At 38.3% G+C, this 11,896-nt stretch overlaps 2 protein-coding genes across 2 annotated transcripts in view; one reads left to right on the top strand and one right to left on the bottom strand.

Moving 5' to 3' along the window:
* acp5b (acid phosphatase 5b, tartrate resistant) overlaps positions 1-4,744 on the top strand; it is a 5,064-nt gene extending 320 nt beyond the window's left edge. The window contains exons 2-6 of the mRNA XM_053631173.1: positions 50-240; positions 956-1,083; positions 1,211-1,402; positions 3,728-3,875; positions 3,955-4,744. Of these exons, the coding sequence (XP_053487148.1) occupies positions 50-240; positions 956-1,083; positions 1,211-1,402; positions 3,728-3,875; positions 3,955-4,194 (899 nt within the window). The 3' untranslated portion in view covers positions 4,195-4,744. The remainder of the gene's footprint in view (positions 1-49; positions 241-955; positions 1,084-1,210; positions 1,403-3,727; positions 3,876-3,954) is intronic.
* On the bottom strand, positions 4,523-10,917 carry f3a (coagulation factor IIIa). Its single transcript, XM_053631186.1, has 6 exons — positions 10,708-10,917; positions 10,436-10,544; positions 8,635-8,828; positions 8,343-8,527; positions 7,334-7,502; positions 4,523-5,241 (listed from the first exon to the last, which is right to left on the bottom strand). Exons 1-6 carry the CDS (start codon positions 10,784-10,786, stop codon positions 5,096-5,098), a joined length of 882 nt encoding a protein of 293 aa, XP_053487161.1. The 5' UTR covers positions 10,787-10,917; the 3' UTR covers positions 4,523-5,095.
* Positions 10,918-11,896: the final 979 nt, after the last annotated feature.

Genomic DNA, 11,896 nt, shown 5'->3' with positions numbered 1-11,896 from the left:
CTGTGTAGCAGCGCTTCTCCATGTCTTTTTGCCTGTTGTGTCTCTTAAGGTTCTCTGCGTTTTGTTGGTATCGGAGACTGGGGTGGCATTCCCTTCTCTCCTTTCTACACAGCTCATGAGCAGGGGATAGCTCAGGAATTGGGTAGAGTTGCTGAAAGTGTGGGCTTGGACTTTGTCTTGAGTTTGGGAGATCACTTTTATTACAATGGAGTCAAGGACATTGATGATATACGTTTCAAGGTCTGTTGTCATCGTTTATGACTGGATATATAGTGGAAACGTGTACCATTTTGTGACTTTGATTGTGAATGTAGTTTGTTAAATGCAGTTGCAGTTGTAGCTCAGTGATTAAGCTTCTGTGATAATGACTGGAAGGTTGAATGGTCAAATCCTTAGACCATTTGGCAGGTGTTGATGCTTGAGCAAGGCCCCTTTACTCTCAGTTATATCCTTGCATTTATATGTATTCTGTTGGCAAACCCTTTTATCCAAAGTGAATTACAACTGGGCAGATGAGAGTTAAGGGTCTTCCTCAAGGACCAACAGTGACAGCTTGGTGGTGCTAGGATTTGAAATAACAATCTTCCTATCAGTAGTCCAGAGCTCTAGAGCTCCAAAGATGTAATTGTAGATTGATTATGAACAGAAATTATTTCAGATTTTTTGCTGTAACAGTTGGATTCTGTTTTTCATATTTTGAAAGATGTAGTCAAAATGGTATGATTTATTAAGAGTTTCTATAGTCAGGACAGCAGTTAAATGGTGGCTAATAAACACACTCGTGACATGCTGCTAACAAAAGTATGTTAAACCTGCCATCTGGTGGAAGTAGTGTTACATGCAACAATTTAACTATTTCAAAGTCACTATTTAGTTTTTCCACAGTTGTTCAGTACAATAGCAAGGCAAGCACTTCCAGAGTCTTGGGTTTGAATTTCAGTCTTTCTGCTTTCAGGCTACATTTGAACGTGTGTTCTCTCATCCAGCTCTGATTGCTGTTCCATGGTATTTGGTGGGAGGAAATCATGATCACTTGGGAAACATGTCCGCTCAGATTGCCTATTCAACCAGATCAGAGAGGTGGTGAGTGAGTGCCAACGATTAAACATTCTCAGCTATGGTATTACAACATGTTACACTTTGTCTGCTTTTCTCATAAGAGATGCCCCACCAAATTTCTACTTTAATGTGACGGTTGTTCAATCCATAGGCATTTCCCTGAGCTCTATTATGAGCTGCAATTTAAGGTTCCTCACACCAACGTCTCCATGACCGTCCTGATGATAGACACGGTGGTTCTGTGTGGGAACACTTATGAAGGAGACCAGCCCAAAAGACCAGAAGACCTCACCCTTGCAGAACAACAATTTGAATGGATCGAGAAGACACTGCAAAACACCAAGTAAGATTGGCAAGTTCTGAAAGAAACCAGACACTCACATTTAACTGAACAAACACAAGTTAAAGCACAGCTCAGGACACATAATCAACCCAGATTAAGTATCCGAGGGTAAACCGCAGTCTGGTGGGAAATGTGATGACTGAGCTGAAAGTGTTTTTCTTTTTCTTTAACAAAAATCGTATGAATCCTTTAGGAGGAATGTGAGGACTTTGAAGCATGTTTTTAGAAGTCCTAATCTGACACTCCTCTCCATACCCACATCCACACAAGCATACCTGAGGACAAATTGTGACTGAATAGCACAGTGTCCAGACAAGCAACCGTATCTGATTTCCCAAAAATGTTTAGTACTCAACATTACAGTCACTCCCAACAAATCCTTAGTCATGCTTGAATAGTTGTGAATGAATACTTTGGAAAAAAGAATCAGAAACTTGCGTAACTCAAAGCAAATCTTGAAGACTTCAACAGTTTGACCTCAGGTGTAAGCTTAACCCTGCAATATGTTTGGGGAAAAAGTTACATCCATTATGTTATGGGTCAAAATGACTTCTACAGATTAAATGCACACAAAAACAGCAAAGAACAGCTTAAAACAGTAAACCTTTATTATGTCTTGTCTGAGACAAGCCATAAGAAGAAATATTTGCTTATAATTCATGACCAAGCAACAGGCTGAGTACCGCAATGCCTACCAGGAGTACATTGCCTCAATGGCGGGGCTTGAGGCAACCGGTAGTGGGGCGGAGAAGCCTGTGCAGCCCCATCCAGGCCAGTTTATGCACTCCAGCTCTGATGATAAGAATAAAGATGGATGCGATCAAGATGGACGCAAGTTGAACTCTAAGCGAGCTGGTGGAAAGCCAGCGGTAGATGCAACTGACTATGCTTCCACTGAAGCTGCCACTCTAGACCCCATCAGCGAGGAGGACGAGAAGTTTGACCATGGCTCGTCCAAGTCCCTGCTTGGATGCAAGTCCTCTGCAGAAAAGCTGGGCCTCTTCCAGAGTGCTGACCTGAAGCTGAAGGCTGCAGGAGGACTGCGCTACCAGAAACTGACCAGTGATGACGAAGAGTCTGAAGAGTCTGAAAACACCCCCCTGATCAAGGATGGCAAGAAAGTAGAACCCAAGCGCAGTGAGAATGACGATTCATCCTTAGCAAAGGGAAAAGAGTACCTCTCTGATAAGAAGGACTCGTCTGATTCAGGTGTTCGCTCTAACGAAAGCTCACCAAATCATACTCTGCAGGATGAGGAGGCTGACCTGTCTCAGTTGGAGAGGTCCAACCTTATAGAGCTAGATGAGGAGAGCCTAGCCCGCAAGAGAGGCCTGCCTAATAGTCTGAGTGGCCTCTAGGATCCGACAATTGCACGCATGTCGATTTGGTCCGAAGACCAGTGCAGCCTCCTGGCCAGTAGCCCTGAAGAAAGCTGGCCTTCATCTAGAAGTTATAACCTCAACCGCACTCCCAGCAACAACACCCTCAACAACAACACCAACGCCCAGCAGGGAAACCGTCCACGCCAACCAAATGAAAGTTCCAACACTCTTTTTGAAAACTTTAACTTGGCCAAGGTGAACATGAGCACTCAGGCCATCTACTAGAATAACACCGGTAATCGTGGGCTATAATTAAACACATCGACTAACCATTAGTCACTTCATCAGATAAACTGACCATCATACTCATTATTTATTCAGTTACACTGCTGTGTTGTGTTGTATTGTATTGAGTGTCAGTTGCATGCTTCCTGTCAAAATATGAGAGGTTTTGCTTAAACTTTAACCACAGGACTAAAACAACAACAACAACAAAGTCCTTCGGCTAAAGTCACCTCTTACGGTTAAAGGTATTAATTGTTCGGGCACGCTACGGATCCCGACGGAGAGTTTATAAAGTTCAAACAACCCTGAAAAACATTAGGAGTAGTGTCATGCATGTCTTGCTGCATTAAATGAAGTGAAACGTAAGCAGTTGCATGCACTAAGCTGTCATTGTGTTTGTTTACTTGTATTAGCTGCCTAAGGCAAAGAAGTGGATGTGAGAACTGAACTGTCTACTACATGGAGAAAAATAAACTCGTTATAATGACACAAAAAAATAAATAAATAAGTTCATGACCCTAAATGAGGAAAGTCAAAAAATTTAAAAGAGAAAAAGACAGATGTGGAATGGGTCAAATTGACCCATAACATAATAGGAGGGTTAAACATGTTCTGTTACCCTGACCTGCTAGTGCCAGATAATTCAAATACCTGTATGACTCAGAACTTTGGGGGGCGGGGGGACGGGGGGGACTTCTTTCTGATCTGTTATTCTTAGGTCTGAATATGTGGTGGTGGCTGGCCATTACCCTGTGTGGTCCATCGGTCACCATGGTCCTACTCGCTGTCTGGTAGAGAAGCTGAGACCACTGCTGAAGAAGTACAACGTCACTTTATATCTGAGTGGTCATGACCATAATTTACAGGTGAACACCTTTTTAATCACATGTAATTCACATCAGAATAGAGCACTATTTATAATATCTTTCTTTCATCTTTCATTAGTTTATTAGAGAAGTGGATGGAAGCTCATTTGTTGTCAGTGGGAGCGGGGATGTCCTGAACAACTCCACTCACCACAGGAAGAGCTTCCCATCATCTTGGCAACTGTTTTCTAGTCCAGTGAATCACACTTTAGGTGGTTTTGTATACTTTGAGGTGACAGAAAGCAAGATGTCAATTAGTTACCTGCAGTTAGATGGGAAGTGTGTGTATCAGACCTCTTTTCTTAAACGCACCATATGACAGACTAAAGGAAGATTAATAATGAAGTTGCTCTGAATGAACTGAGCAAAACTGAGTTTATTTTATTTTAACTAGCCTCATTGCACATGATCTAAAAATATATTGCAAGGGTCTGTTTTCTCAATTGATTTTCTATCCACGTTTCATTTCAAAATTAAGTTTTTCCTGTCACATCATTGTGAGACACCTTCATGTTTTTTGACATTCATCACAGTGATGTCCACAATAAAAGACAATAATGATGAAATTGTTCACTGGTCAGAATCTCAGTGTTTGTATGCTGGTATGTATAGCTGAAGCAGTAAAAAGAACAACAAACACAGAGATCTACATGAACTTAGAGAATGTATTTGAAGTTTTGTACCTTTTTCCATAGAATTCACATTTCTATAAACTTGTGGCTGTTTTGTGTCCATGGATATTTTCTCCAGGTGTCTAGCTAAACATGTATGTATGTATGTATGTATGTAATGTAATGTAGTGCTCTCCATTTTTAAAATTGTATGTTAAGTTTTTCATCTATTAAATCAGCAAATTGCAAAACAATAAATATGATTTTACTATAAACTAATATACATATAACTTTTATAAAACTAGAAAAATAAAATATCTATCATAAAAGTAGTACTGTTGTTACAAAAAGGTAGTGTTTATGAAACATAAAAAAACATTAGAAAATCCCAGTGTTGAACGTACAGATGGAAAAAATAGCCAGAACATCTTCAGACATCTGTTAGATAGTAAATCCTATGTGCAATGTCTACCTTGCTTAGTTTCACAGAAACTAAATTAATTACAGTAGTTTACACTGTAATGTTGCAACAAGGATGCTTTGAAAGGGTGAGTCCAGTTTTGTACCATGTGCTCCCATGAGTGTGAGTTTCTGTGTTCAGAAAAGTTATCACACACTCTTTAAAGGTACTCCCTCTTTTCCTCTATTCTTTGCTTCCTGTTGTCGTTTGCAGCAAATAACTATGACAGCAGTCACCGCTGATATTATGACAATGATGGTCAGGATACCTCCAGCAATCACTGCAGTGCTATAATCTAAAAGAAAGGAAATGAAGAGGATTGGTGAAATGTCTATTTAGTAGAAGAAGCCCTTATTTGTCAAATATATATAACAGCAGAGTGAATTTCTTTTCTTCGCATTTACCAGCTTGTTAGGAAGTTGGGGTCAGAGCGCAGGGTCAGCCATGATACAGCGCCCCTGGAGCAGAGAGGGTTAAGGGCCTTGCTCAAGGGCCCAACAGTGGAAGCTTTCTGATCAGTAACCCAGAGCCTTAACAGTTGAGACACCAATTAAAGGTGGCTGTGGCTCAGGTGGTAGAGTGGGTTGTCCACTAATTGTAGTTTTCTTTTTTTTTCTTTTTTAAAAGTACAAACCATTTACCACCTACCATTACCACTGTATCCTGTATTTAGAGACTACTGATAATAACATACATATAAATGTTGTATTTTCGTACAAAAAAATTCTTAAATCTTGGATTGGTTTGGCTATCTACCTGACAGACCACCAGCAACCCTATTCAACATACAGGTGCAATCAAAATGATTCAACCCCCATTGCAAATCAGGTTTATTGTCAAAATGTACAGATTTTCAGCTGTTTGCAATGAACAAATCAAACAAAAGCAATTGAAATAGTTCAACACAATGAATGCTTCAAGTGGTTTCCCCAAATTCAGCTGAAAATGCAACTTATAATGACTTCTCCAGTTTCAAAATTATTCAACCCCTTCATGGCAAACATCTTTAGTACTTAGTAGAGTACCCTTTTGCTGGTATGACCTGCTGCAAACAAGATGCATAGCTTCTGGCAGCGTTCCTGATGAATCTTAGCCCATTCCTCATGAGCAATGGCCAGTTCAGTAATATTCTTGGGTTTGCGTGCTGCAACCGCTTTCTTCCGTGTTCTTTCTTCATTCTTCTTCCTCCAGACATACCACTGATACATCATGCAGAAAAGTTCCAGTTTTGTTTCATCGCTCCACAGAACAGAATCCCAAAACTTCTGTGGCTTATTTATATGATTTTGAGCCGACTTTTCTTGTGCTTTTGGGTCAGTAGTGGTGTACATCTTGGAGTTCTGGCATGGAAACCTTCTGAGTTTAGTACGTGCCTTACTGTGCTCACTGAAACCTCAGTGTCTGTTGCCACCAAGTCTTGCTGCAAGTCTTTTGCTGTCACTCGAGGGTTTTTCACATCCTGCCTTCTCAGAAGTCTAGTTGTACCCGTTGATAGTTTCCTTTTTCTGCCCCGTCCAGATAGTGTACACTCAACAAATCCCTAGCCGGTTCAGGTATTTCATGTGTTCCAGCTCAAGCACATCTGGTGCAACTAATGAAGGCCTTGATTGGTTGCATCAGGTATGCTTGAGACAACACTTGTTTTGCATATTTGTGCTGTTGTGAGGGATTCTATTCAGGGGGTTGAATAATTTTGAAACTGGAGAAGTCATTATAAGTTGCATTTTCAGTTGAATTTGGGGAAACCACTTGAAGCATTCATTGTGTTGAACTATTTCAATTGATTTTGTTTGATTTGTTCATTGCAAACAGCTGAAAGTCTGTAAATTTTGACAGTAAACCTGATTTGCAATGGGGGTTGAATAATTTTGATTGCAACTGTATGCTGTGCTGCTTAGATCAATATTGTTGTCGCTTGGGTTAATGCCGGCATTTTAAAGTTACCCCTCCCGTTCTGTTCACTACTTAGCAATGGGAAGCATAAAAACCAGAATATAAAACCAGACTTTCAACTTTGTAGTAATATAGCTGTAACATTTATTTTAACATGCCTGTGATATAAATGATTTTTTAAAATAAATTAAATAAAAATATTTATTGTTATTATTATTATTATTATTATTATTATTATTATTATTATTAATAATAATAATAGTATATATATATAAAAAAAATTTAAATCCACAAACAGAGCATAAGACTTATGCTCAGCTTATGCCAGCCTTTAAAAATGTGATGGAAACATTCTGAGAAATATTTCTTTGCTACAATAGAGTAGTGTAATGAATATGTCTTCAACTCTGTGAAAAGGTTTACATTCCAGGATGCATGTTAACTGCCACCAAATATTTAGAGAGGTACATATTGTACCACTGTTAAAAGCTTACCATTAAAAAAAGACACGTCCCCTGCTGGAGAGCACTGAACCTGACTAGACTCTCCAAGCTGTTTGTTAGTGCTCCGGGAGGGAATGACGACTTGCACAGTGAAGCAGTAACTCTCTCCTCTGTCCAGATCAGTCAGCTCTATCTGACTGCTCGTACTTATCTTCACTTTCTGAGCAGAAAAACACATTGCATTTTTTATGCACTATAATGTATATCTTATTTTAATTTTAATCTACAGACATAGCAGATAACACTTTCTGGCTCATTTTCAAATTACATTGCAATAACTAAACAGATAAAGGTCAAAATAGGTTCATATATGAGATTCCAACACAACTGCAAGTTTGACATAAACCAGGCAAAAATAACCAGGTTCCAGAAGTTTAATACAACTATTTCCCATGTTAAATATGCAGCTTGCAAACAGATATGGGAAAACACAGCAAATCTTTCTTTCCTCTTATCAGTCAAAAACCACACCCAGTGTAAAAAAAACCCCTCTTATTAATACAGAAAATGCTCCCTCCCCCCAACAATTCAAACATGTTATGCATAGACATATGTATGCAATCATATTGATTTGTTGCACCATTTGAACGTGTATTATAAAGCAAATTACCCTGTGTTAAGATAAGTTAATTATATGAACTACCCTATCACTATGTTATAGTTATAAAGAGGGTTTTACTTTAACTGATGTGTAATGTGTATATTATAGCACTTATGGAGTCATAACTGGTCCAGTTTTAACAACAATTGTCCATAAGAATCTGCTGACAATTTAACATAATGTGGCATAAATTTAGTATGTAAGTTTGAAATAAACTCATACGTGTGCCAGAGTTGCTTCACTGCTCTTGCACACCACAGTAACATTATCAGATATCAGAAATTTAAACGGTACAATTTTGATACTGATAACTAGGGGCAGCTTTAAAGACACACCATATACTTATACACATAGATTACTGTATTTACAGGTATCTAAGGTATAATAGTCATCCCTTACCTTTCCAGAGCTCTTGGCTTTATTGTAAGTGATCCTGTAGTGCAAATCATTTTTAAAGATATCCTGAATTGTTCGCGTCTGCTTCTGTGCATCAAGGACCGCTGTTGGGATATCTTCTACGTAGAGGGTTGTCTTCCGTTCGTCCTTGCTTACCTCAATCTTAAATTTAGGACTGCCGATGACGGCTAGACAAAAATAGGCCACAAATGAGAATTCAACAATGGCTCATCCTTTTTCACTAATAAACAACATAAACTATATTGAATGAAGCACAGATTTTACATAAACTTACTGTCTTGATAGGGGCAGAACTGATCAGATGCTGTGCGGGGGAACTCAACGAGCTCAGAGGACATGTTACGCAAAGGTTCTGACAGAACGTCTGCTCCGTACTTGCTTTTCAGATCTGTGAGTTCAGCTGTGAGATCGCATTCGGTTTCACTCATCTGAATGCAATGAGGGGTCCTTTGATTGTCCTCACCAAGTCTGGAAGCATTACATTGAGCCAAGTTATAAAGCCATCACACAAAAGCTTTCAAGTAACTGAAACATGCTGAAACATGCAAAGGGTGTGGATTTTTGCAATACCTATACACCATGCACTAATGCTAAAACACTGATCAAAAGTGCTAACAGTATGTATGTAGCTTAATTTTCACCCTCAGCTTATAGGTTGCTAATTACCCTTTTAATTAAGGTCTCAGTTATTATTTAGTTATTCATTATAAATCATATTATTCAGTAACTACTATGCATAATGCAGAAACTACAGTAAAACCTATAGGAAGGAAAATTGATTAAAAGACTGGAAAGATATCACTGATTCTTGGAAGTGTATGAGGTGAAATTAACACATAAATCAATAGTACCCTAAAATTATATTTATAACATGTATAGAAGGTCCCTCTTAAAAAGACTATTTATATAGCAGTAACAGGTTTGCCTGTCCCCAGTAAGCACAGAGGCTTTACAAAGACGTGAAAATGGCACCTTTGACATTGTTAACGGTATGACTACATTTCTGCCAGAATAAAAAGGTTTCAAAACTTAATCTTCAATAATTCATCTTGGCTAGCCACTTTATCCTGGTCAGGGTTTTGGTGGATCTGGGGCCATCCCAGGAACACTGGGCATAATTTTTGGACGCACCCTGAATGAGAAGCCAGTCCATCACAGGACACCATTCATGCACTTTGTCTAGGGGCAATTAAGCACAGCAAGTCCACCTACAGTACTGGCATGTTTTTGGCATGTGGGACAAAACCCCGTAAACATGAGGAGAACATGCACAGCAAGCCCACACAGAGTGTAACCTGAGCTCAGGATCAAACCGGGGACCCTGGAGCTGAGAGGCAACAACACAACCAGCTGTACAACCAACGCCTTAATTCATTAATTCATCATCTTAATATTCATTTGTAATACATACAAGCCATCAAAATTTAAAAAACCAAAGAAGTGTCCCAAAAGTCTCCATATATAGGGGAAATCAACACTTTTTAGCAAAATGTTTTCCTCAATTGTTCATGCATAATTTATATTATGTTTTTTCTTTTTCAAATAGAATTTGAGAAAGATGGACTTTAACAGGAAACATGGCAAGCACATCACAGACGACCATTGAAAATGATTAACAAATCCAAAAAGGCTGGAAGTGTTGTGGACCAACCGAGAAGCGGACGTCCACGCTGGAATACGTAGTCCCCTAGGTATGGATTCTTGTGGGATGCCCTGAATTTAAGGACCAAAACAAAGTGCACCAGGACCAACTTCCAATGAATAAACTACTATCAGTGTTTTAAAATGGGCCAATTTAAGCCAAGAGCGACTGATCCAGTAATGAACATCTATGTGCTTTCTCGGTCCTTAATAATTAATAAGGTCCATTTAATAAAATTATTTAGGCCTACCTTCAGTCATATATATGAATGTATTGATAAAATTGATGTGATCTATAGGCTATGTTAGACATACACACAGTCAGAATATGAAGAATAGTTTTGTTTTTTGGGGGTTTTTTTTGTTTTTTTTTTTTACAAATAAATCAGTAGGTAGGCAGCTCCTAAAACTTATAGTGTGTGTGTCTTTCTTACTTTGAGAATTCCACAGTGTAGGAATAGTTTGTGGGTTTCGGGCTCCACGTTAATAACGTCTTGAAATTGAAAGAAAGCCAAGTGACGTTCTGAGCCTTAGGGAAAGAGCCTGGAAACAGAAACAAAAATGATTCTAAACAAAACCAGACATGACTGACCGAGTGAAAATGTCAAATCAGACATCTAGGAAATATTCCGTAATGATATGAATTAAAAGAAGGAACGAAACCGCCGTACTGTCCACTTATAAAGCCCATCTAACTGGAACTCACCTGAAACTGAAGCGCTCAGAAAGCAGAGCAGCAACACACTCACAAAGCTCCAGTGTTTCTCCGCTCGCGTGTTCTTCATTGTAGTCCAGCAAGGTTAAAGTTATAATAATGATACTGTAAATCAAGTCAAACTTCTGTAAACAGATGAAACTCCTGTCGTGGGATTTACACTGTCCCGGAGATTATACATGCGGTAAGTAATAAATGCGGTAGTCACAGTCGCTGGATATAAATCCGGGTGTGAAGCTCTGTCATAGGCTGCATTAAAGCACGTACATGTTGACCATATAAGGTCATCCGCTTTCAGCGCTGTCAGACTTTATCCAGGGATTTTCCATATAATTAGACTAAAACCCAATGATTAATAATACTCTACATGATATGCACAACTATATATATATATATATATATATATATATATATATATATATATATATATATATATATATATAGATAGATAGATAGATAGATAGATAGATATAGTTTGATATAATATTATATATTTTATAAAATGATTGGTTTTCTAAGTATTCCTTGTTTGTCAGTTGTGGCATCAAAAAACCCCTAAATATCCTCTGAATATTATTTGACAAAGATATGTGATGCAGTAAAGCCTTTAATGTGGAGGACACTTAATTATTCTCTGTACTGTAAACTTTTTAAATACATAAAACAGTGAGAAACTGTGTTGCATCTTCATTATTATCATCATCACCACCAGTATTCCTGGGTATGACTTCTATCCAATTTGAATACCAGAACAAAAACATTTTGAGGTTTCTTTTCTGAAATAAATAGCTTTTTTAAAAGTCTATTTTGGTATTAATTCATTATATCATCAAACAAGTTGGTTCTTGGATTATTTGTGGTGATTTTTATTTATTTATTTAATTAATTTTAGCTTGCCTTCACAAAGAATCAGTGATGTGTGAAGTATTAATTTACTGTCTGGTACAATGAAGACCAAACAAACATTTCCCAGCATAGCTCCACAATGTATTTGAACTGAAATGAGAAATGTTTATTCTCATGTGTAGACTACACCAGACTGTAGTGTAAACTAGACTTGCAATACCGTGCAAGTCTAGTTTACCTGTCTAGTTTACATTAATCACAAGAACCCGAGACACATGTAAGTCCCATAAAGCAGTGCTTATATCTGCATTGTTACATGATTAACTGCCTACAC

The sequence above is a fragment of the Ictalurus furcatus genome, chromosome 1 (assembly GCF_023375685.1).
Source record: "Ictalurus furcatus strain D&B chromosome 1, Billie_1.0, whole genome shotgun sequence".
Taxonomy (NCBI): domain Eukaryota; kingdom Metazoa; phylum Chordata; class Actinopteri; order Siluriformes; family Ictaluridae; genus Ictalurus; species Ictalurus furcatus.
Note: the sequence above shows the minus strand (reverse complement) of the source record. Positions and strands in the feature narration are given on the sequence as shown.

What these genes read in the sequence shown, in the direction of transcription:
- f3a (XM_053631186.1), bottom strand. Translation starts at nt 10,786, where the DNA reads ATGAAGAACACGCGAGCGGAGAAACACTGGAGCTTTGTGAGTGTGTTG. An exon ending in TCTGAGCGCTTCAGTTTCAG is followed by an intron (nt 10,545 to 10,707) that starts GTGAGTTCCAGT and finishes TTCTGTTTCCAG; the next exon opens with GCTCTTTCCCTAAGGCTCAG. An exon ending in GTTCTGCCCCTATCAAGACA is followed by an intron (nt 8,528 to 8,634) that starts GTAAGTTTATGT and finishes ATTTTTGTCTAG; the next exon opens with CCGTCATCGGCAGTCCTAAA.